We start from the raw sequence: 26,891 nt of genomic DNA, 5'->3' as shown, positions 1-26,891 counted from the left end.
GGGAGGAAGAAAAGTAAAACTTAGAGGAAACAGGGTCTGAGAGAAACTTTCAACCCAAGTCTGTTACTAGTTGTGCACAAGGCTGTTGGTGGCCTTTGGTGACTATGTGGCCTTTGATACTGATCAGCTTCATCTTACATCTTGGGCCTTCCTTTCAGCAGTTTCCCCGGTTGTGCGCCACACAGGAGGCCCTGCGCTCAAAGGAGTGTTGCCCAGTTTGGGAGGGAGACGGCTCGGCTTGTGGAGCCAGCTCTGGCCGCGGGTTCTGTCAAGACGTTGAGGTCTCAGACCTGCCCAATGGGCCGCAGTATCCATTCTCCGGGCTGGACGACAGGGAGAAGTGGCCTTTGGTCTTTTACAACCGGACCTGCCAGTGTGCAGGTAATTTCATGGGGTTTAATTGCGGGGACTGCACGTTTGGTTATTTTGGTGTTAATTGCAACGAGAGAAGGGAGTCGCTAAGAAGGAACATTTTGCATCTGTCAGCACACGAGAAGCAGAAATTAATATCTTATCTTAACCTGGCCAAGAAGACCAACAGTACGGATTACGTGATCCTCACGGGCACTTACCAAGACATGGCCAACGGCTCTAACCCTATGTTTGCCGACGTGTCGGTGTATGATGTGTTTGTGTGGATGCATTACTATGTTTCAAGGAACATGTTGATGGGTCCTGGTAATGTGTGGACCAATGTAGATTTTGCCCACTGGGCCCCTGGATTTCTCCCTTGGCACCGTGTTTACCTGCTCCATTGGGAGCACGACATCAGGAAACTGACCGGAGACTCGAGTTTCTCTATTCCGTACTGGGATTGGAGAGATGCGCGCGGCTGCGATGTATGCACCAATGACTTGATGGGCGACCGGAGTCAACGAGACCCCAACCTTCTTAGCCCAGCATCTGTCTTCTCTTCCTGGAGGGTATAACATGTTTGCTCCTTTGTTACCTTTACAAGTAACCTATTACTCATTCAATATATCGCACCCATGCTCTCTCTCTCTTTCTCTCTTTCTCTCTCTCTCTCTCTCTCTCTCTCTCTCTCTCTCTCTCTCTCTCACACACATACAAATTCACAAAGAACATTTTCTGACACCAATACATCCCCAGGAAGTAAGGGTGAGTGTGTGGGCTGGTCTGCAGGTGCTGTGTTCTCGAGCAGCAGACTACAATAGCAGGGGGGTGCTGTGTGACGGCACTGTGGAGGGGCCACTGCTTCGAAACCCTGGTAACCACAACCGAAACATTGCCGAGCGTTTACCAACCACGGCAGAGGTGGAGTTCACGGTCAACCTACCAGATTATGACACGGGAGCAATGGACCGCACCGCCAACATGAGTTTCAGAAACACCCTGGAAGGTATGGAACCCCTGAACTTCGCAATACTACATCTGCCCCATGTCTTAATGTGTAATTAATGCTGTCATTTTATATGATGTCCTTGTTTTATGTTTATTTTAACCATGTACAGCGACTTTGAGAACTTTGAAAAGCGCTATATAAATAAAATGTATTATTATTATTATGTTGGAAATAACCAAACTAGATGATTTCCCACAGGAAAAGCATTGCCGTTTGGTGTGTTCTTTTAGGTGTTTGATTTAAAACTCCTCCAATGATTTTACAGGTTTTGGGAACCCTCAGACAGGTGTGGCAGGCAGTGTTCGCATGGGCATGCATGCTTCCCTCCATGTCTTCATGAACGGATCCATGTCTTCTGTGCAGGGCTCTGCCAATGACCCCATATTCTTGCTGCACCATGCCTTTGTAGACAGGTAGGGCCCATGTGCATTCACAGAACACTTCTCATTTTAACCACACTCACACACACTTAGACCACCATCTCTGATGTCCTCAGTATCTACGAGCGTTGGCTGAGGAGGCATCGTCCAGATCCGATCCATTACCCGGAGTTCAACACTCCGATTGGCCACAACAGAGAGTACCACATGGTACCATTCCTGCCTCTCCACAGGAACAGAGACTTCTTCATTTCCAGCAAGGACCTGGGCTACGAATACTCCTACTTACTGGGTTTCAGTGAGTATGGTTTAAATGGTTCATGCCCACAACAAATACTTTGCCGACTTTTCCCTGTCATCTTCTGGCCTCTGCCCTTTCAGAAGTTTTTTTGAATTGCTTTTCTCTGTCATACCCATCTCCTCATTTTCATTTCACTCTTTCACAGACCAGCAACTTGTGGAGTCCATGGGCCCCTACCTGGAGCAGGTTCGAGAAGCGTGGCCCTGGATGCTTGGGTCTGGGCTTTTAGGGGCCCTTATTGCCTTGATCGTGGCTGCAGTGACCTTGACTGCGGCTAGGTTATGTCATGGTTTGTTTAGGCAATTTGAAGGGAAGAGCTGGAGACTGTTCCTCCTCCCTGAGAGACAACCCCTCATCATCAGCTCTGACTCAGAGAGTTATACCTACCAAAACTACAGGACTGCAATGTGAAGACTGCTGCACTCCACCTGTTGGTGGGAAACTTGGACACAAAGGTCCTTAACCACGGTACATGTCACCCTCATCTCCTTGCCAACCCCAACTGAACGAATGACGATTTCATTTCAAATAGCCTGCAGTATTATTTTAACCACCACTTCATTTAATTACTTTCTATCCTGTAAAGGTAAGGAGAAAATGTATGAAGATAAAACACTTCTCTGCCACAATGTAGGCTGCCAGAGCACATCTGCAGGAGCATGGACTAGGTCTCATTCCAAGCAGTCAATAACTTATAGGCTCTTCCAGACACACCCCACTGTTAAAACAATCCTCAAACTCCTGACCATTACAGAAGGAAGCCAAAACTAGGCTAGATAAAAGAGGTATTCTTTGTATTGGGTTGATGGTCTACAGTAAAAGGCAGAGGAATTTCTCAATGTCTCTTACAATGAATTTTGGATGATACTGTGTAGTAATTAAACATTTGTCTCTGAAACTGTGTTCACATTGAACTTTCGACCATGTACTAAATAAAATATTTAGCACTGAACTGAGAAAAAAGTGTGTGATGGAAAAATTAAAGTCCACAGCAGAAGAGGGTTTTGGGGATAAACTATACAATCATTTTCATAATGTATACATGACTTGCTTGTAAAAAAATTATTTTTGGTAGAGAATGTTTCCTGACTAATTACCGCCTTGTCTTCCCCCATATTTTTTAATTTTCAGCTGGTGGGAAACAGCGCGCACATTCCAAGCGCATACATTAAAATGGACAATCAATGCAAATTTAATTCACAAGATTTAAACCATGCTGACAAGGTCCTTCAAGGACATGTATTTGAATGCCAGGTTAATCACGTTGGAGGGTATGATTTTGCACAACCAAGTATTTACCTTGTCCTTGCTTTGACAAAAGGTGTTTGACAAAAGGTTTTTGACACCGTCTGAACACAGGCATCCTGGGCATTTGTGAATGGTGATTAGAAATTACACATGGGAGGGGTATCAATCAACTGTTATACAACATCTATTCAGTTGTCACAACAATTCATGCAAACGAAAGAACTCGAAAACATGGAACATAAAACGGTGGAATGGAAAATGACTTATTGGAAAGAATGAAGCAGCTCAATCTCAAGGTGCCAAGTATATCCTTGACACCTGCAGTTCTCACTACAGCACATAGAAGATGGTTTTTGCTCCCATGTTAAGAGTTGATGCGATTGGTCCATTGGGGATGGTGTGGACGTGATCCAGAAGTAGGGGTAGACTACAGAGAAGTCCTAATTCAGAGATGTCAACCTCAGCACCAACCACTAAAGACTAGATCTGGATTGGAATTATAATTACAGCCCCCGCTTTACCCCCTTGATACAGATGTATACTAGTATTCAGAAAATATGGACTAAGGCGTCAATATGGGAGCTCTGAGAAAGCTAGGACATCACTGCTGTGAGAAACAGAGAGACTCATGTAGAGCTGGGGGGATTTAAAGTGATAAGAGTCAAACACGGTAGATAGAGTACATATTTGTTAACGTGCATTGTTGTTATTCATCGTTGCACTCCTCATCGTCCTCGCTCTCTTCCCTCTCCTTCTCCTTGGGGGGGCTGCGAGGGGGAGGTAGGTCAAGGCGGCCCCAGGACATTGGCTCGGATTTCTTCATGGTTATCTCAACCTTAGCCGCCATCATGTTGACTATGCTCTTGCTCACATCAATCACCTAAGGAATGGGGAGGCGGAGAAGAGAAGACATACTTATGAACAAAACAACAGAGAATGAGACATTGAGAATGCCTTTGGGAACCAGAAATATGGAGGTCAGCATTCAAACTACTACAATATAAAGTATATTTGGTGGCCAAGCAGCGAAGCTGCGGAGCCACTTAAGTGTTTCTACATTTTCTTCTTTGTCTTCTTCTTCTTATTATTATTATTGGTGGCTTTGCCACTTCGCGGCTTGGCCACCAATAATAATAACAATAATAATAATAATTTACAATTTTTCTTAAAGATCCTGTAAAGTGGAAAAACAAGTTTCAAGTTCACCACACCACAGAATAATGTGTTTTTAACTACCCATCCAAATTCAAATGAAAAAAAACAGACAAGTATGTTAAATTAGGCTTTGAAATGGTAAGAAAATCTGCAGTCTTCTCTGTTCGAAACTAGGGGGCGTGTCGCCTGAAGGAGCTGAAGCTCGGCCCCCTCGCTCTCTCAAGTACGCTACCTACGACCCAGATAATGGACCCTATGTCAAACCGAACAAAACAGTACAGAATTAGAATGTATTTGTTAAATTAGTGAAACATACAGATGCATACAAATGAAATATTCCCCTGAGCTGTAACACAGGCGTAAACATTTACAGCAGAGACAGCAGACAGTGAGCTCTCCAACTACTTCTAGCACATTAGCTACCATTTCACCAAAATACCATCAATCTACACCGAGTAGCCTAATATCAAGTTAGCAGTTTGCACTAATTATAGCAGAGATACCTCTGGAAAAGTTATCTAGTATAATTATAACAAGCACACAGAACTAAGTGATAAACTGCTGGCGGCAGTGGATGGTCCAGGTGCAACCGGAAGATGAACGGCCGGGGGGGCGATGCTCGGTACGGCTCCGCGCTGCAAGAAAAGCCGCGTGTTGGTGAACCCCGTCTGCTTCTGGTCCATGTTAAAACTGTCCGCCGTGAAATGGTCAGTGGCGCAGAGGCCGCTGTTGGAGTTTATCCGAAGCGTTCCATGAGCGTGGCTCTTCACAAAATCTATCCACCTATTTTTCCTTTCATTATCAACAAGGAACTTAAATGGCGTTGCAACGCAGCTGGAGTTCTTGCATCCAGGGAAGATGCAATTGCGGGTGGTGGGAGACATCCTGAAGCTAGCTAGCTGACTGATGTAAGCTACAATAACAGTACAGCAGGAGGAGCCATTCAGTGATCTGACGTAGATGGGGCGAAATGACGTAGATAGGGCATTTTTTGGTTCCGCCCATTAAAACAGTGGCTAGTGGTACGTGCCAGTGGAGGAGTTGTACATGCCAGTGGAGGAGTGGTACGTGCCAGTGGAGGAGTGGTACGTGCCAGTGGTGGAGTGGTACGTGGCAGTGGCTAGTGGTACGTGACAGTGCCTCTACTGGCACCTAGTGGTATGTGCCATTGGAGCTAGTGGTACGTGACAGTTACTGTTCTGTTGAAAGTGGTACGCAAGTTTCTTGTGACAGTTGCATTGGGTGTCTTGCAGCTTTGGTTTACTGTTGTGCCCCGCGGCCATTTTAGAATAGGAGAACAGGCTATAAAAGTATCATTTTGAAATGTAAGTTAAACTGTTTATGTTAACAGACTCCAAACCATACTGTTGACATCTCACTACAAGCTTACCATACAAAGTAGTAAATTTCGACATTATGTGTTGGTGTAGACTCGTACACACGTATTGACTTCGTAAAAACGTATTTTCCTCAGAGTAACTGAATGCACAAGAACCACCGTCATAGACTCTCCTATGTCTCTAATAATGCAAATGCATTATTGTGTTATCAGCGCCTCTTAGTGACGGGGTGTATATCATTAATTGTAATAATTAAAGTCAACATCTAACCATCACCAGTCACCATCTAACTCCATTTTTATTGACTGTCGCGTTACATTTTAGAATATATAGTGCATTGGTTTGCCAAAGTAGCCTTTGTTTTCAAATAATGTACATGTCAAGAAGACATTTAATGATCCGAACATTATATTATATAATCTTCACAGATTAATATGAAAACTGTGTGCTCAATCAAGAAACATACATTTTTATAAAAGAAAATGTTTATCTTTTCTTAACATTTCGTGTCCATTTCAAACTACTTGATAAAATAAAGGCTACTTGGAGTTAGATGTTGACCTTGACAGGCTGGATTTTCAGTTTGACGTCATGATGCCTGAAGTAAGGAAATATCAAGTCAATTAATTTTACACCTTTTATGTAATGTATATGCATAAATTGGCCCTGGTCAAAATAATTTACATTTAGTCATTTAACAGACGCTCTTATCCAGAGCCAATATGTCAATTTGAATAATATATTATGTTCCTGTTGTTTTGATGAGCATTTCAATTGTTGATGTCTTTGTTAAGGTCACCATCCACATCGTCAGGAAGAACGACGGCGTCTGCCGGTACATGGCTGAGATGCGTCTTGCCTCAGGATCTGTATTTGGGTGAATCTATAGAAGTTCTACAGTGTTTTGTACATTTAAATAGTATTTAGAATTGTTTTATTTCTAGGGCTGTGAAATGAGTAAAAAAATTTATCAAATTAATTACAGGTTTCTGTGGATTAATCATGATTAATTACATATTACCGATTTTCTGAATTTTTGTCATTAGTGTGCGTCTTTGATTTTGCGGTACCTTGATGCTCATATCACCCGTTGCCACTCGCAAAACTTTGGTTAACCCCTCGTCCTCAACAATATAAATTGGTCTACAGCTTTTTGCGATACATCTGGCAACTGTGCCAGGCAACTTAGTGAGGGCCCTACGCTGTTCAGTGAGGGTGGTTTGGCGCATTTTACTTAAACTCCCTTCGCCGACCAACGCATGCTTCACGTTAAGGTGGTATAGGTTACTTTAGGCTGGTATTGCTTCGGTGAAACGATAACATTAAGTCATTTAGCATTCAGTCTTTTAGCAGACGCTTTTATCCAGAGCGATAACGTCTTCCCGCAGAGTGTGCATTTCACTTTGGTTTTATTGGATGTTCCATCTTAGTTTTTTGCATGAACTTCTCATCCAGAATGTGCTGATTGGGTGGAATTGTGGGTATATTACGTTAAATGCGTTAAACAAAAATAACGAATTAATCCTGTAATTTAATCATAACGCATTAAAGCGTTATTTTTCACAGTAATTAAATAATTCCTAATCATTTCAGTTTTCAAATACATAATTTTTATTGAAAATATTAATGGTTTTCGTTGATTCTTATTTTATTGAGAGAAATGCTTGTAAACAAAGAAAACTAATGTAACCTGGCTGTGTTGACTGAGGGAACTGCAATTTAACAGTGTCTCGGAAAAAAATATATACTCAAACCCTTTATTATTATAATCACATTCATATTTCATAAAAAAATTTTTTTTTTAAAGAAACAAAACAATTCTTCATTATTTTCATATTAAGAACAATGTAAATAAATGACACCCCTTGACTGCAAATGCAGGCAACCTATATGTTGACTTTAATTATTACAATTAATGATATAGACCCCGTCACTAGGAGGCGCTGATAACACAATAATGCATTTGCATTAGAAACGTAGGATAGTCTACGACGGTGGCTCATGTGCATTTTGCGAAGTCATTACGTGTGTACAAGTCTGCTTTACATTACAGTCACACCAACACAATGTCGAAATTGACTACTTTGTATGGTAAGCTTGTAGTGAGACGTCAAAAGTACGGTTTGGAGTCTGTTAGCACAAACAGTTTAACTTATATTTAAAAATGAAAAGTTTATAGCCTGTTATCCTATTCTAAAATGGCCGCGGGGCACGACAGTAAACAAAAGCTGCAAGACACCCAATGCAACTGCCACGAGACACTTGCGTACCACTATCAACAGAACAGTAACTGTCATGTACCAGTGGAGGCGCTGTCACGTACCACTAGCTACTGTCACGTACCAGCGGAGACACTGGCATGTACCATTAGCTACTGGCACGTACCACTAGGTGCCAGTAGAGGCGCTGTCACGTACCACTAGCCAATGTCACGTTCCAGTGGAAGCACCCATTTTACTTTGTGATATGAAAAACAATTGCGAAGTGATATAAGAAAATATATCTACTTTCGGAAACAGTAGTGTAGTGGAAATTTTGGTCATATGCATAGATGTATGTGTATGAAATCTATAATCTTCTATGTTCATTGGTAAGAGACAGGAAGGGAAGATAATTAAGTTGAGTTCAAAGGAATGTGAGGTGCTGATGGCTCTGTGGGCAGCTTGCCCTGGGGGATGGGTGAAGCATTTTATATGGCCTTCTGTCCTCTGGTTACTGTAAGGGGTCAATGAGACAGTTGCTCTGAACTTTGGCTAGAAGGACTGTGTCCTGTTTCATTTTTTGTGTTAATTAAAAGTATTGTTTGAAGATGGTCACACAAAGGACAGTTGACCATTTGACTGGTCAACCCCTGTAGCTTTATTTGATGTTAGATTTTACATCTGTCTGATTTGTTTTGAGGATGGAGACAGTCTGTTTTTGAAAATGCTAATGTTAATTCTTTGGCTGAATTCGCTTGAGTCTAACGGCTCATTCTGCGTGCAGTGGCCCACAGCATCATGAGTGATATAAAAAAAAGAGAAAAAAAAAAAAATACACTCGTCTAAAGAGAATTTGACGTTGAAAAGAGAAATGTATTGGTTTGAAAACACATGTGTGTTTCTGTTTCTTTGTCAAAGTTAAGAAAATATTGTGAGTTGGCATACTTTTCATTTGGACATGTCATGTACAGACCGAGTTTCTATCTTATGAGCTTGATTCGATATTGGATTAGTAGGCTATTGCGCTGCTAAATTTCGGTTCTTGGGTCAGATAATTGGTAAAGGCCAGTTTTGGCAACGAAAGCGATATTCATTCAAAGAATTACAATCCAAGGTTATTGAAACGTTTATAGAAAGTTTTTATGTGTTCAAACGGAAATGTCAGTTTATGTTGTTTAAGGTATATTTTTGTTTAGGCCTACGTATTGAATTTATCTGGAAATGTTGCTTCGGTTTTGTGTTATGTGAATGAGGTTGCTGTAATATCTACATTTGATTGTAACATGTGCGTACTAGATATCCATTGACATGGAAGCAATTGATGGTTTTTATTTTCATTTGTGTGGGAAGTTCACAGATGTGATGGTTGTTTAAAGAAATATGTAAAGGGTTATGAAGACGTGATTAGAAAGGTTGATATGATTTTAGTTCCGTTTTAGGCCAGCCTGTTGAACGAAGTCTGTTACAAATTGTTAGGATAGCTTTGGGATCTGAGAGGAAAAGATCAAAGCTGTGACTTTGTTAGCTAGCTAATGGCTAACAACGAAAACATGGAGATAGTGCATTTTGCTGTCCAGAGACCGAGGAGAGTCCAGGAAGTGGAATTTGCAACTGTGGTAGCGACATTTGTAGCTAACAAATTTACAGACAGACTCAACAGCGATGGCGGCGGGTACAGGCTAGTAAAGGAATTACAGCTTGACATTTGAGATCCAGGATGGGAAGCGTATGACGCATGCGCAGATGTAAATTTGAGAAAATGACAAAAACGCAAATTTAGAGTAATAGATGAATTTGGAGCGAGTTTTACATACTGATTTGGTTACTTTTGAAAAATGTTACGTGATGAGTATTTTGATACATTTGTTAACAAGGTTTTTGTTTGTTTGAGTACATTTTATGTGTTAGAAATTCCGAGGAGAAATGGAGAAAGGTGGGGCTAAAACGAGAGTCCCGTTACGTTGAAATCTTAGAGGTGATAAGTGAAGAGAAGGTAAGCGCCAACCATCTGTGTTGTCAAAAGAAAAAGTTTCAGAGTTTTGCTCTGTCCCAGAGCGCTTGTTTGATTCGAGTTTAAAACGCGCGCTGATAGATAAGCTATGTTTATTTGAGTTGAGTAAAACTAAGAGTAAAAGTGAGAAGTGTTACATTAAACCATATACAAACTACAAAATAGTCAAGTTAAATGTTTTAATTTTGGGGGTTTTGGTCCGCCAATTTGAAATTTGAGATCCGTGCATTACGCATGCTAAGGGTGTTTTGGCTGGTACATATAAGAATATTCAAAGGAGTATTCTGTATTACATGCTTTGATAAGACATTTGAAAAGTTAAAGAACAAGGTTTTGTTTTATGGGGTTATGTTACTTTTGTTAAATTGTGAATTTAAAGGTTTAAAAAGAAAAAGGAACTATGCATATGCTTTGAAGAAGTATATGGGCAAACATTTTAAGTCAAAAAAAGTAAAATCTAAGGTTTTTAAGAGTTTGATAGAGTTTTGGATGTAATTTGGTTTTGAAATGAGAACGAGAAAATTATTACAATGTACTTTTATTTGAGTTTGATTGTAATATGGTTTTAAGTTTTATTTGGGTGTTTTATCAGAGCCTGTCACAATGTTTGGGATGAACAGTTAGGCTGTGATGAGGATGTTTTATTGTGGTATTGGTGCATGAAGAGGGTTATTATAACTTTTGGGTTTGAAATGATTTGGGAAGACTCATTATGTCTGATAAATTGTGGTTATGATGGTGTGTGCTAATTAGCCTGTTTTGGACTGCAGCCAAAACAAGTTATGAAGTTCTACCTATCTAACCTATATAGAAATATAGAGGGGTATAAGTTTGGTTAAATGGCTACTTTACAGTTTTTCTCAATTGGTTTGGCTCATTTCACGAAACAGAAATGACATTCTCAAAACAACACGTGCAAACCTCCAAACCGCTGGGCACTTGTTCAAAACAGATTGGAATTGTTCATTCCTTTAATCAAATTGCAATTGTATTAGCACATCCTTGTAAATGACAAGTGCAATTGCCTAAAGTTTGCACACATTTCAAATGATTTTGCACATCTTTGAAATGGTTAGGTATAATTGCCTTCAATTAGGCTAACTATCAATTGAAAATATCTTGCTGGTCTAAACTGACTGTTATTTCTCAGTCAAGTGGTTGTTCTCTGCAAAACATATTGGCATAATTTCCTTGTGTACATCATCACCTGCACAATAGTTCACTCCACTGTCAAAATCTTTCAGTCACATAATACCATGAAAAACATAATGGTATATACTGTAATATGGATCTCTTGGATCATCTGCTTACAGTCATTGTCAGGTGCAACTAGAATTTTACTAAACAAGGGGACACATCCAATCACACAGTAAGTTTAGTTAGCTGACAGGAGCTATCCAGGAGTATAAATCCTTCCATCAAATATTTAGAGCTTGTCCCAGGCCAGCTCGGGGAAAACACCACTGTTTGTGCTGCCATTTCAGAGAATGGTGTAGTCACCCACATTCCTATTCTTGGCCCATACGATACCCAGACACTCCTGGTGTCCTTGGACTGCCTGCACTTCGATCTTATCCCTCTACATGAGAGGGGTTTGGTAGGGCCTCACTTTCTTACATTTGTCATTGTGTGGGACAATGTAAGCTTCTACAGTCACCCGCTCATCAGGATTCACTGCCCATCAAAGAATGCTAATGGTGCTCATATCACCTAACTCCCCATTCCTTAAACCTATCCAGGAGGTTTTTTCTGCATGGAGGTGGAGGGTTTATGAGCATCGGGCTCAAAACCAGGGGTCCCTGCTCCAGGCAATGGATGCTGCTTGTGATGATGTCACAGCAGATAAGTGTAGGGGATTGTTGCGGCATGAACAACAATTCTTCCCCTCTTGCATCGTAAGGGAGAACATCAGATGTGATGTCAATGAAATCTGTGGCCAGACAGACAGTGAGGACGACAACTAGTGAAACTCCAGCTTTGCTTTACTTTCTTACTGTATGTGTTTCCTTCTTGCCATGAAATGCACCCACTGCAACTCTGACTAGGAGGGGGTCACTTGCCTGAAACTTACTGTGGTTACTCATACTACTAGTGTAGGTTATACATAATGTTAGTTTTGATGTGCTTATTGTATGAAAGTATATTGTGCTGTACACATTTCCTGTAACAGTAACCATGATGTATGGCAATTACAGTAACAATTTCCATGGCAGTGTAAGTGCAATATGTGATGTGAAACCTTGTAGGTTACTCTTGAATTACTGTAATCTTTTTTCTGTTTGATGCACATTTACATTTTACATGTATTCATTTAGCAGACGCTTTTATCCAAAGCGACTTCCAAGCTGTCTGCTTTACAAAAGAGCATAGGTCAAGGATCCTAAACAACGAGATAGCCACAAAAACATTGTGGTTAGCCAAAACATGAAGCATACATTACAGTATTGTTGCTTGCTTTTCTACAGGTGCACTCTTGCACTTTTGAGGTTCATGTTGTTTAGTTGTAACTTGTTTGGCTACATGCTCTTATGGTTCTTCTCTTTGGCACTTACTGTATTTGGGTTTTTCACAATGTATGCGTCATGTTTTGGCTACCCGAAATGTTTGGGGCTATCGCGTTGTTACTGTATGATCAGTGACCTATGCACTCTTGTAAAGCTCTCTTGGAAGTCGCTTTGGATGAAAGCATCTGCTAAATGAATACATTTACACTGTAAATGCAGATTGAGACACATTGTATTCTGGAAAGAAAACATCTACTACAGTAACTGTAGCACAGTGCACATGAGGGATATTTCTAAGGTCCAATGCCATACTGACAAAACATCTAAACATTTTGACCTGCAGTGTTTACACAATGCCAAAGGGACTTTTCATTTTGGGGGCACTGACTATTTGTATGAGAGAAGGATTTAGTTTTGACTGATAAGTTGTCTGTTTTAGGAAAGAGATGACCCTTTGCAGGTGTTCCATGGTGTTTTGCTGAACCATCTGGGTTATTTTGGCAAATGTATTTAAAGGTTTGAGAATGTTCCATTTTTTTTCGAGCGATGAGCCAAAGCAATCGAGAAGGAACTTTTCATTTTGAGGGCACTGACTATTTATATGAGAAAATGATTTGGTTTTGAAGCATGAGTTAACTGTTTTGGGTGAGATATGACCTTTTGAAGGTGATCTATGTAGTTGTGCTGAACCATATAGGCTATTTTGCTAAATGCACGTGGAGCTTTGAGAATGTCATTTCTGTTTCAAGAATTGAGCCAAAGCAATCGAGAAAAACTGTAAGAACATTTGATGGTTTATGTTTCATTTTGGAATCATGCAGATTAAATTCTGATTTGGGGTAGAGGATGGTTTTCCTAATGTCTTGGACAAAGAGAGATTTGATTTGGTGAATTTAAATACAAAAAATAGAAGAGAATCTCAAATATAAAGGTAGTAATTTGAACGGTTCCTAAAGTGTTTTTAAGAAAAGATAATAAGAGATTAAAAGTTGAGGTTATTCTTAATTTGGTTGTTTTCTAAAATAGTTTGATTCTCTAAAGATTGGTTCAAAAGTTGGTTGCTTCAGTGTAAGCTTGTCAATTCATAAAAGGGAAAAGAGTTAAACACATTAGCTGATGGTTAAATATATCATTGGTGTTACATATACATTTGGGAAAGGTATGGAAACAGGGAGTTTCTTATTTTCACCTGTAGAACAACTTGCTGTATGCAAATGTGGGGTTCACTCTCACAGAGAAATGCTAGTGCTGAAACTAGCTGGAGAAGGTTTCTTGATTGCCTGCAAGCAATGATGAACTAACTAGAATACGTTTTGATGTTAAAATATGTTTACAGGAAGTGCTGAGATGGTGTTGCCATGTTCTGATAAGCTTAACTTAACAAATTTGGGTTTACAGGAGTCTTTTGAGAAAAATTGTTGTGTGACTTTGTTGCAATATTTGTCACAGATTCTTTAAGGGAAGCGCGGGCTTCTTAGAGAGGAAGAGATGACGTTTAGTAATTTATGACTGACTGATCCAAACAGAAAGTGACTATGGGGGTTTTATGGTTTTATGACTTTAGCGTCAGAAGTTTGGCTCTGTGGTAAGATTGTGGGGGTTTGATGAAATACTGCTAAGTTGAAAATGTTTGACTGTATTTAACCCAGAGAATTGTGTTTTTGTTTGAGTATATTTTACAAGAATTACAGAATGCAGCAGACAAATGGAGAAAGGAATGGTGGAATGGAGAATTGGATTAATCCACAAGAAAATGCGTTTTGGAAAAAGGAAGGATATGAGAATGAAATGGAGGTTGTATGGTCTGCATAACACTTATCTTGAGATTTTGCTCAGTTAACACATGGAAAGATCATGCCTCTACAGTTTGTGTGATATATTATTTTTAACATACAAGGGGATTTGTAATGAATGCATATTCATTGTGTTAGACTCATATGTGGAACAAGTAATATGGGAAAAGGAATTTAACACGTTAAGCTTCAAAGTTAAGGTTTGAGAAACTATTTGAGTATTGATAGATGGATTTTTTAGGGTTATATTTTGGAGATGTGATATTGTAATGGTTGTTGGATGGTAAGTTTAGACTTCTCTAGCAGATTTTGGCTCAGTGGCCAGCTTTGGTAATTTAGATCATTCTTCAATTAGATTTTTCTTTGAGGATACATAATGATAATGGGTCACACTTGGTTAAGGAAGTTATTTTGGAGTTGATAGGAGTCAACATTGTGTCAATTACTTCAGTTGAATGAGAAAATGGGATCTTGAAGATGAAGTCGGACGACAAGAAGTCAGTTAACTTTTTAACTGACCTTTGTGAGAATGTGCTTGTTTATCACTGTGCAACCCTTTGTAGTGTACTTTGTGTGAGATTCACAGGCAGGTGGAGGTTATTCTTCTTCCGGTGACTGGACCGCTGCATAATTTGATACCAGGGGACTGGATCGTAGTGAAGGACCTGAAACGCAAGTCCTGGTGCCATACCAGATTCTCCTGACGACAAATTCGGCGGTTAGGATCGAGGGGAGAGCAACGTGGATACACGCTAACCATTGTGAGCGTGCGCCTTGCCTGGAGACGGAAGGAGAGGATGCGCGTTCTGCGTAGTACTAAGGAAAACTCAGAGTCTGTGCGCATAGTGCAGTTCTTTGAAAGTTGCTGTGAGCAATTTGATCGTCGTTTGCAATTGGTTCGACTAGACTACACTGCCTGAAAGAAGATTGCCTATAGCCAACTGAAGATGGAAGAAGAGGTCAATGTGATGATAGTATGAAATCAGATTTACAGAAGAAGATTTTAATATGTTTGCGTCTTATGTTCTAAATATAATGGTATGTTTAGATTGATGGGAATACATTTGCTTTGTGTATGTTTGTATTCGGTATGGATGTTTTTTACTGAGTTGCATTGCATACTTATTTTGATGTTGATTTTTATTTTTCTCAATGCACTGTTTGAGTTATGGTGTCGTTTAAAAAAAAAATTAAAAAAAGAATGGAAATGTAGTGGAAATTTTGGTCATATGCATAGATGTATGTGTATGAAATCTATAATCTTCTATGTTCATTGGTAAGAGACAGGAAGGAAAGATAATTAATTTGAGTTCAAAGGAATGTGAGGTGCTGATGGCTCTGTGGGCAGCTTGCCCTGGGGGATGGGTGAAGCATTTTATATGGCCTTCTGTCCTCTGGTTACTGTAAGGGGTCAATGAGACAGTTGCTCTGAACTTTGGCTAGAAGGACTGTGTCCTGTTTCATTGTTTGTGTTAATTAAAAGTATTGTTTGAAGATGGTCACACAAAGGACAGTTGACCATTTGACTGGTCAACCCCTGTAGCTTTATTATCTACTGCTCTGGAGAGAGCTGTGACATCAAAGAACTTTGGGACACACCGGAGATGTATTGTTTCAAACTGTCACCAAATTGAGTTAGCCAATCACAGAGTTTGCTACATTGATTGATTGACCTTATAGAATGCCATTTGATCTTAAGTTTATATAAGGCAGTGCATGTGTGATGGCTGACCATCACTCCTGCGAACGACCTGTGTGGATGGCACCTCCTTCGTTGAGACTGATCAGCAAAGCTTTGATTATGTAATTGTATAGTCTAATAAATTGTATTAAAACCATATCCCTTGACTATTCAGATCTACACAGTGCCACTCGAATTCTTCCTTAGCAGTAGTCTACTATTTCACTGAAGCATTAGCATCATGACATTAGCCTCTGTTGCCCGGGCAACACATACTACAGTGGCTTATGATGCATTTGTTTTCAATCGTTAAAATAAACATTCCTCACAAATACATTTTCGTTGTAGGATTTATTATGACATTAGAGTACAAGTAAACGTTTTGTTGGTGAAATTATCATTACCTGTGGTTTCAAACCAGTGCAGCTCACTGCAACACTGTAGCCTACGTGTTTTTCAAAGTCTGGGTCGCGACCCACGGGTGGGTCGCAGGGGATGAAAATGGTTCGGCGAATATATTTCCATAATTATTTTGTCATAGGCAGTCCTCGAACGGTGCCGGTACTCACTAGTACGCAGTCCGGCACTTCTACATTTTACTCTTAAGCGTCCCGGCACTTTTGATTGCTTACCGCTACTTCTCGCATGTAGCCTGGCCAGTACTCAACCACTGACAGAGAAAGCGTCAGTGTCAGAAATATTGGCAATGACCCTATCACTAAGAGACTTAACTCAGATCTTGAGGAATCACGTAAAGGCAAGCAGTCGGCCCACCCCATCAGAAGTTCGCTTCTCCACGGACGCTAGTTCGCAAAAGCTCTCTGATGCCTGCGTAAGTGCGTAACAGATTTTTCAAAGATGGAAATCCAGGCTAAGAAACGAAAGGTTGGGGCTGAAAATTTTAAACAAAAAGACATCACCTCGACTAGACAAGGTTTTACCAATGAAAAAACAGCTATGTTTATTATACATAAAGCTCAAAAACTATTTTGCGCTCAAATAAAGGCCCCAAATTTTTGCGCGAGCTCGCATTAATTGTGGAAGTACCTATCTTTCTTTCCAAACTAGCATCACATCAAACACAGACTGTGCATGCATTAGCAGGACAGCTGTGGCGTATATTATTACTGATGACAATTAGAACAAATTATTCTGTTAAAACTAAAGTAGATATAAAGGAAGAAATAAATAATAACAAGAGGGAAATGGTATATTTGCAAACACCCCTTTTCATATAATCTGGGTCGCGATGGTTTGTCATTTAAAAAATATGGGTCGCCGAACCACTGGCCTACGCGATACACACTGTATTAGCTAAGAAACAATAACATCTCCACACAGCTATTTAGGAAGTCAAATGGTGACATCAAATCAAAAAAGTCTTTCACAGGCTTACTTAAGTCAAAAGTCTCTCAATCACCCTGGGATCTGCGACGGTGACCCCTTCATCCTCTGCCAGGAACCTTGGGGTTACCATGGATGACGAGCTCTCCCTCAAGGCCCACATTTCTGCAGTCTCCCGGTCGTGTAGATTCACCCTCTACAACATCCGGAAGATCAGGAGATACCTGTCTGAGCACTCCACCCAGCTGCTTGTCCAAGCACTTGTCCTCTCCAAGTTAGACTACTGCAACTCGCTGCTCGCCGGTCTCCCAGCATGCGCAACCCGCCCTCTTCAGAGGATTCAGGATGCAGCGGCCAGCCTGGTCTACAATCTACCCAGACGCTCCCATGTTACCCCGCTCCTCATCGCCCTCCACTGGCTACCCATCACGGCCCGCATCAGATTCAAGACCCTGGTACTGACCTTCCGAGCAGTGAACGGGACTGCACCTGACTACATCAAGTCTCTCCTGCAGCCTTACACCCCCACCCGCCACCTACGGTCTTCTTCAGACAACCGCCTGGTGGTCCCACCGCAAGACCGCCTAGTCCCAACACAAGCTCTTCTCCTGCCCCCCAGTGGTGAAATCAACTCGCCACCTCCATCAGAGACACTGACCGTCTCTCCACCTTCAAGAAAAGGCTCAAGACGCACTGGTTCCGGGAGTACAACAGTACTCAAGAATGGTTTGCTGGACCCAATGCTAGTTTCCTCAAGGATCACAATGACTCTTGCTTAGAGACTTGTTGCTTTTGTTGGTTAGTGGGAACTGATTTAAACTGTTGTACTCGCTGCAAAATTTTTCAATTTTGTTTCTTTGTTTGTTTTTTACTGTTGCTTGCTTTTCTACAGGTACACTTGCACGTATAGAGAATTATGTTGTTTAATTGTAACTTGCTAACTACATGCTCTTATGGTTCTTTCCTTTGGCACTTATTTTTGGTTGTTCACGATATGTGCTTCATGTTTTGGCTACACGCAATGTTTTGGGGCTATCTTGTTATTATCAGTGACCTATGCACTTTGTAAAGCTCTCTCTTGGAAGTCGCTTTGGATAAAAGCGTCTGCTAAATGAAAAAATGTAATGTAAACGTCTTTCAACAGGTGAAACTATCTGACTACTAACATTAATTTCATTGCCACAGCCTAAACTTTGTGAATCTGTCATGAAAAAAATTAATTCAGCCTAAACCGTAGCTACAACGGAACGTTAAATCGAATTCAACAAACGCAATCGCTACCAAGACGAACACAGCAGTAGTCTAGTACTGTAGCCTACTCTGTAGTAGTACAATTTACCGGGGCAGCTTCTCCACACAGGGCTACATCACCTTTTGCATTGTTACTGACAATGATCGCTACCAGTGAGCTTTTAATGAATGAATGCAATATGAGTAGGATAAATGCATGAAAATATCACGAGAAGGGAAAAACGTAAAAGGACGTTTAAATCATAAATATTAGGTCAAATTTTACACCGGTCTGCCAAATGTATTCTACTATGAGGCTGCCCAACATTCCCTCTTGCAGGGGAAATGAGAAGACAACTATGTCAGACACTTTACTTTTAGTATTTTGAGTTGTAAATGAACAGCAAAAAAGATATGCTTTTAAATCTATGTAATCTTTATATATAATAAGTATGCATTTTTATATAAAATATACTGAAATATCAGTTGTAAAAATATCATTCTAAAACTGGTTGTTCCCATCCTTGATTGTGATTGGCTGTATCCCGTTCCATGCCGTTGTAAAATCCAGCATAACCTAACAGGTTGTCCTCATAACATTCTTTAACATTCCATATTACTGCGCATCGAATATTTCAAATTGAAAAAGACGGCAAAGATGTCCATCTGGCTGTTGCGTGGCAACGATTTATGTAGGAACTATGCTTTGTAGCAGCGGAAGACTGACGGTTTATTATTAAACTATTTCGTTTTTAATTGTTTTTATTGATGAAACCATATCAAATATTTGTAGTAACAGTTTTAGAAAAGCAATAAGCCCCAAGAGGCTTCGCGTCGTGCCTAACAACTCCCCTTACCTGTTCTAAAATCAGCGTAAACCACGGCCTCTTGGGGCTTATGGCTTAATTAAAAAACGCCTGTGAGACCGCCTAGTCTTATGGTGCATTCAAACTGCAGCGTTTTCTAACGCTCTTACCGCTGGCCTTCCCACAGTGCACCATGCTCGGGGGCGTGTTAGAAAAGTTAATACAGAGTTGTAGTTCTCTAAGGTCACTGTTGTAGTTTGTGTAAAACGGTGTCATGGACAAGTGTGCAGACTTGGGTTCATGGACTTACAATATCGGTCATTATTGGTATAAATATAGGTGCTCCTGTCTCGATGAAAATACAGTTAATTCACAATTCACAAATACACAATCATTCATTGAAAATGAATTAGAATAGCACGCAAGTTGGAGTTTAGATTATGAGTGAAAAATACCAACCCCAAAAAATACCAACCATTGGGCTTTGTTGAGTAAGCAATTTCGAGTGGAACTGCAATCTCGGATTTTTGATTTAGGTTGTGAAAGTCTTTATAATTTGAGTGAGTGCGGATCACCCGTGAGACATGCTAGAAAGAGTCTTAGTAGTATTTTCGTAATTTTATAGTTCGGTCAATTCTAAACCAAAAAACAGAAGGAGGGCAATGTTATGACGATCTGATTATTGTGAAGACAGCCAGGTGGTGGATACAAACGTAAATAAGTTTGACATTAGCGCTGGATATGAGAATGTTTCTTTTGACATAAAGTTTAGCTGTGGCATCGAAGACAGTACACACCATAGATATATATCTATATGGTATGTATTGGGTGAGACGCAGTCTCACTCAAATTCTGAAGCTAAAGATATAGCGATTGCGAAGACAGCCAGCGGGTCAGCATATTTTTGGGATTTGTGTAAAACTTGGAATTTGAGTGCAGGGTTTTTCCTACATAGAGAAAATTTGGGCGCGCGCCAAAGCCGTTTTTCCAAGCGCCAATGACAAATCCCGAGCGCCAAAGGCAAAAAAACCTGTGTTCATCACGCGTGCAATGCATGTCAGCGAATATTCTCTCAATAGTATGTTTCAAGTAGGCTACAGCCGAACCCTTGTTCTGTTTTGATCAATAATAATCAAGTTGATAAGCGTGTGTTCTTGTTTGATCAATACGCAACTGTGAGGTGCGCGAATGGACAGAGCGGCCACTAAACTGTCGTTCCGCTGCGAGGGCCAACCCGACGTGCACGAATAGTACACCTGTAGCCTACAAATGCTAATTACATTTCCACTCAAAATGCTGACAAAAGTTTGATTTACGATTTCAAACACAGCCTCCATTGGTATTCTTAACCTGGAATGATAACATATAGTGCAGTGTTTCTTCTATGGCTACATTTCTGCCGTCACGGTATTAGAAATCAGGCTGTACAAAAGTTTAGTCCGTATATCAGCAGTGAGTGCATGTCGGAAGCACGGACACGTGCTTCACACCGCAGTTAAGATTGCGCGTGTGCGCCCTTGAGAACGTATAACTTATGTTGTCAGTTCTTAAGATCGTTATTGTATAAGTCTATAGTTCTTGCAAATATAAATCAAGTTAACTGGTGATTTTCGTTGTTTGTATTCTTCCCCTGCTAGCTAAATTGCACATCTGTGGCACGTCTGTTGATTTGATAGTGATTGCTGCCCTTTCTCAGGTTTGTATTTTAGGTGCATTATTATGCTGAAGTAGTTTTAATTAATAAAAAGTGGGTATATTGTTAATATTTGCTACAGAATGCTTAGCCTATCAAGATCAAATGAAGCAGGCAGTGTACATGCTTCAGAGTGGCCTACCTTAATCGATAGGCTAGGCTATTGACCATTTACAATAAGTTGTTACGTCAATTATTAATTGGCAGCATTTATGCCATTTAAAACATACTTTATAACTTTATTGCTTTAGGGAAAATAGGACGAAAATATGTGTGTGTGTGTGTGTGTGTGGGGGGGGGGTGCAAAACACTTGGGAATAAATACATTGATCAGACAAAAGAAAAAAAAGAATATATATATATTTTTATATAGCACCGAAGACCCATTTTGACCCAGGAAAAACCCTGGAGTGAGACCGCATCTTGTTTCGACGTTAGCCTCAGAGTCGGACTAGTTCTCCCACTGGCAGTGTGTAGCATAGATATGACCTTATTCCGGAAGTCACGATGGGCGCGGCCATCCGCGTATTCTCATTTCCAGTTTAGATACTTTCCGCTTTATAACGGTACTACAAGAGAATGTCTTAAACAGGCTCTGGTACTAATTTAAGGCTAATAGAGATGCCCAGCATGAACTGTGCAGTTCGTGGCTGCCATAACAGCTGGAGAAAACGGAATCAGAACCTGTATTATCCTTGTTTTGACCATGGAAAGAAGAGGTCCGAGTGTTGTGGGCCAACATTTACTTTGCACCGACCTCCGACCAAAGTTAAGGATCTGCGTCCCTGACTGAAGGCGCTGAATAATAAAAAAAAAAACACTGAAGTTTCCTTTTGTCTGCTCGTATCACTAAAGGGTGTAATAAGAGATAAACTAGCTATATTTTAGTGTTCTCGATGTATGATATTAATAGATACAAGATTATAACCAAATGTATGGGCATGGCTGTGAGCAAAATAACTGCTGAAGTGCATTTAAATGGTTAAGCTTTTGAAACAACGCAGCAATCAAATTATTTTATAGATGCGTCTTTCTAATTGCCATTAGATAGGAGGGAAGATTACTAGTGCACAACATATCTTGTAACTTTTAACAAGTTGCATAAAGCTTGTACCCAAGAACCTCAATGAAAAAGTTGTTTACTATTTATTATTACAGCACAATTTGTCACTCATACATTTGCTGTTTATGGCTAATAGCAGAGACCTGATGTAATAACTAGAGCCTCAAGTAGATAAACAAGAAGCTAAAGTTGTACTGCTAACAAAGCTAGCTGGTCAGTTTTGCAGGGAAATCTCAAATACATGTACTTACTGTAAAATTAATCACACGACTGAATTCTAGGGGACCTAAGCTTTCATACAAAGTATAGCAAATGCATATGCTTGTTAGTGAAATCGTTAGAACATCTTATGTTTGTGGCTACAAATCGGCAACAAAGCAACCAAACAAGAAGTTGCCTCATAATATCGCAGCAACTCTTTGAGAAATCAACATTAAACTTGGTATGTTGACTCGGAACCCTCTTCTGAGGATGTCCAAACAATTTGGTGTCATGTGATCACTGAGCGTGGCCACAGGAAGCAAAAATTTGTTTTGTCCAATAACTGTTGATTTGTTTGCCTTTATTAAGTGATTCCTCTATCCAGGGACATCCCGTGTGTGACACATAATAACTTGTGATAACAGCCAAATTGATGCGGCCGCCATTTTGAATGACTGTCTCTACTCCTCCTACAAATGTTTTCCAAACTTCACCAAATTTGGCAGAGATTATCTTCAGACCAAGCTTCACAAAAGCAGTCATATGGTTTTTTGATTTCGAAACGGTTTGCCCGGTACAGCCAATCAAAATGTACAGTTAAGCCAGTTACCAGGAAGTTGGGTTGTATCTCAGCAAATCTTTGATGGATTCACACCAAACTTCCTGCGTGTACTCGTTACTCTCTTCCGAGAATGTCTAAAATGTTCTCTGGGTCATTTGACTGTTTGGCCACCTCGCTGCTGCTTGCAGCTATATTTCCTTATATATTTGTTTGTTGCAACAAACACAAGGTATACCAATCATTTTCATAATTCAAAAGTCTATGGGAAGGTTTTTCAGTTGCTACTCACCCCCCATAAACTGATGTTCTTCTCAAACTCTTTCTCGCCCTCAAACATAATGTGGATGTTGAGCTGGAAAAGACAAACTGTTTTAGTTGTAAACAGCAACAATCCTCAACATCATAATCTGCTAGAAAATGCTAAAATATGATACTCAAACCCCACCTAGGTTCTCAAAACAATGCTGTTGATATTTTTTAAGATTCCTAAACTGGAAAATTCTTCCAAATTCTTGCTAAGTTCCTATTGTAGCCTTCAAAAATAACAAACAAATGAGGAAGAGAGCTCTTCTCCTCGTGGTCTCCTCATGTAAACCTGGTTCCTCACCATGGTGCTGTTTGCCTCCACGTAGCTCATCTCTGGGATGGAATTCTTGGCGTAGATGGAGATGATGACCTGACCTCCTGTCTGGTGCCAGTCAAACCGGCAGGGAACCAGCTTCTTACCCTGAATGAGGGGGGGGAGGGAGGTGTAGACAAACATTACATGAGCAAAGACCTCTCCGCTTACATGTATAGTAAGTCATCCAGCAATATTTTCTTTATTTGACTGCCCAATAAGCATTAGTAAACATTAGACAATTACACAGCTGAATGAGAACATGTAGCTTTATCAACGATATTTGACAGAACACACACACACACCGTGTCTTCCTTCTTCCAGACATGTGTTCCCTTAGTGCAGCCTTCCTGGGACAGGAAGGTGTTGAAGTCTGAGGTTTTCCTCTTACAGCAGCTCCAATACTTCATCCTTGGGTGGTGGAGGGGGGGGGGGGGGGGGTTTACACATGAATAAGTTGGACTTTGAGCTCTTGTCCACATCTCTGAGGGAACGTCAGTCCTAAGACGTTGATATAGAGCTAACACTGACCCTTCATGGAAGATGGGAACTCCGGCATGGTACATGCAGACCTCTTCGTTGCTGGCGGGACCGTCAAAGTTCTGAGAAGCAAATGCAATCCCGAATGTATGGTTACCCACAAAGCAGCAGTCGAGCTACACTCACAAGCACAACATCAACATCTTGTGACAGTACCTTGGTACAACCTCCATTTTTACAGGATGTTCCAATCTTGACCTCATTTCCATCCTCCTCTGAGGGGGGGGAAAAAGAGATATGAAGACTGAAAGAAAATCATGACGATGAATGGGTGTGTGTGGTGGGGAGGTGTGTGTGTGTACTGTCACCTTTCATCTCAGTCGTGTTGTTCTCAGAAAGCTTCAGTTTCTCCAGAGCTTGCTTGAGGGAGGCAGAGATCTTCTGTTGCATTCTCACCACCGGCTCATTTGCACTGGAACAGTAAAAGAACACAGGACAGTAAATAAACCAACATTAACCACACAGTCAAACACTAGTCTCCTCACCAGGTAAGAAACACAACATACTATAATAAAGCAAAGGGAATGGCCCACCCAGTTTAATTAAGACAACAAAACAAGCCTTCACAAGCCTTCATACATGACCTTTCTACCAACAATACGTGTCTACATTAGCAAAGAACCGTTTCTGGTTTTCCACAAGTCTGCAGTATCTGACATTTGAATTTATTTAACGCAGCCAAGAAAGAAAATACCTACCTTGGTCTGCATATGGACTCCAGAGGCTTAGGTGCAGAAATAATAAACTCATTGAATTTTGGTTTCAGGTCTTCAGCGTTATTCTTGTCGACTGATGTTTTCACCTCGGGCTTTACTGATTCCGGAGGTTTCTCCTTGTTGTGTGGGCCTTTCGTACAGCCCTAGGATAAGACATCCCAATACATTATATAAGGTACCAAAATAGAGGACACTAGATACAGGTCTCGACAGCAGGTAAACTGGAAAGAAAAACATTGTTTGAAGTGCAACAATTTCAACAATACATACTATATGTTGAGTAAATGTGCATGGCTCTGCAGGATCGCAACATCCTTTACGTACCACTATGTTGAGAAAGTCTGAGAAATCTGTCGTCCGTCTTTTACAACACGACCAACCCTGGAGAAAAAATGACAGGTAACGTACAAAAATTACTCAGACTGAGAATTACACTTATGTACTGAACCACTTTTAAAAGTTGCAATTTTTATTTACCTTCAAAGCATCATGAAATACCGGCACTCCTGGATGATAGGTACATGCATCTGGGAACGAGACAGAAATGCATATAATTTACGATACCTCTGTTTGTTGACCTCTGCTGACAAACAAGTTATAAATGCCCTTGTTTGCATTGCCTAAATAGCTTTTTGTAGCCAACAATGTTAGCGTAAGCTTTTGAAAACTAGAAAAGTAACCTACTAGCTGCTACTTTTTTGAACAAGCAAGCTGCACAAGCACGTAAGTTGCAACACTAGCAACAAGCGAGGGAATTTTTAAGGAGATCCCCCAAGATCATGTCCTACTAGGTTACATGATTTGAACTATCATGTAGCGACATGTACATCATTGTACTACACACATTGACAAAAACCTCTAGAACAAACTAGTTTTTGTCATTCACAGAAAAATGCAGCTAGCTTGTTAGCTAACCATTCCTACGAGGTAGCTAGACTAGCAGATAGACATTTCTAAACCTGCACCAACGAACGGCTACTAATACAGCCGGGAAAGATAACAAGGTAGCTAGACAAAGTTAGCTGACATCTCACCATCAGGGTTCTTGTCTGGGTCAAAGCGTTGCCCGCATCCTTTGTTGTAACACAAAACCGACATAGTACTAGCTTGCTAGCTAACCAATAACAAACAGAAATTGAATTTAATAAACGATTAACTTATGAAGATTAGAAGAAAATGTTACATCTGAATTGCCCGAAAGACGAGACTAAAAATCATGCTAGCAATTCATAGCAGGATGGTCCCATGGATGGTCCCTGCAAGACAATCATTTCCGGTTGACGTCATAACATATTTTCAAAATAAAGGTCACCAGCCCACATGCACTTTATAAGTCGCTATGGGATCAATCAAGTATCATATTATAATGCCAGACATATCTCGAGTAGCGGTTAGAACCAAAACTGTACTGTACTGCAGCTAGTGGTACGTGCCAGTGGAGCGAGTGGTAGGCTACGTGTCAGTGGCTAGTGGTACATACCAGTGCCTCCGCTGGCACATGACAGTAGCTAGTGGTACGTGGCAGTACCTCTACTGGCACCTAGAGGTAGGTGACAGTGGCTAGTGGCAGGGCCGGATTAAGACAATGGGCTTTAGGGGCTGCAGCCCCGGGCCTCGCCACCAGGGGGGCCTCAGGTTGCCCGATGTCGTGTGAGTCAACGAGTCAACGCACAACATTAGAAAAATTCAGAGTGAAAACAAAAATAATGTGCGAAAATGTCCGGTCAAGGAAAGCAGAGAGTGTGGCCAAAATCCGCGATGGGACTAAACTCGAATAGCTTCGGCAACTTTTAATAGTACAAAATCATTGTCAATCAAAAGGAGATGCAGTCTTTCGACACACCCTCCAATCATCAAGCAGAAGCCCAGCGTCCAGGCCAGCCCACTCCTCCATTCACTCCCAGAAACGCTGAGCGTCCAGAGAAGAATATGGAAGGGAAAAATATGCCAGGAGGAACTGAAAAAGCCAGGTAAAAAAAGAAAGATCTGTCACTTCATAAATTTAGGTTCCTGCAAGGATGGGAACATTATGTTTTCTCAAAAGCCCTGAATCTTTCAGGTAAACATTTGGTTTGTAATTTCCGGAAAATATAGCTAAGAATATGACTCTAACGTAATGTTCATATTAGGCTAGGCTACA

The 26,891-nt window shown here is 40.6% G+C and overlaps 2 protein-coding genes across 2 annotated transcripts; one reads left to right on the top strand and one right to left on the bottom strand.

Moving 5' to 3' along the window:
- Positions 1-83: 83 nt before the first annotated feature.
- Positions 84-3,522, top strand: tyr (tyrosinase). Its single transcript, XM_047017482.1, has 5 exons — positions 84-923; positions 1,144-1,360; positions 1,629-1,776; positions 1,860-2,041; positions 2,190-3,522. Exons 1-5 carry the CDS (start codon positions 105-107, stop codon positions 2,453-2,455), a joined length of 1,632 nt encoding a protein of 543 aa, XP_046873438.1. The 5' UTR covers positions 84-104; the 3' UTR covers positions 2,456-3,522.
- chordc1b (cysteine and histidine-rich domain (CHORD) containing 1b) lies at positions 3,221-26,029 on the bottom strand. The gene is made up of 11 exons (XM_047017483.1): positions 25,786-26,029; positions 25,229-25,278; positions 25,076-25,132; positions 24,734-24,894; positions 24,344-24,447; positions 24,192-24,250; positions 24,027-24,097; positions 23,801-23,906; positions 23,484-23,603; positions 23,166-23,228; positions 3,221-4,172 (listed from the first exon to the last, which is right to left on the bottom strand). Exons 1-11 carry the CDS (start codon positions 25,847-25,849, stop codon positions 3,999-4,001), a joined length of 1,029 nt encoding a protein of 342 aa, XP_046873439.1. The 5' UTR covers positions 25,850-26,029; the 3' UTR covers positions 3,221-3,998.
- Positions 26,030-26,891: the final 862 nt, after the last annotated feature.

Source organism: Hypomesus transpacificus, unplaced genomic scaffold (assembly GCF_021917145.1).
Source record: "Hypomesus transpacificus isolate Combined female unplaced genomic scaffold, fHypTra1 scaffold_61, whole genome shotgun sequence".
Classification (NCBI taxonomy): Eukaryota; Metazoa; Chordata; class Actinopteri; order Osmeriformes; family Osmeridae; genus Hypomesus; species Hypomesus transpacificus.
The sequence above is the reverse complement of the archived record's forward strand: the minus strand, read 5'-3'. Positions and strand labels throughout refer to the sequence as shown.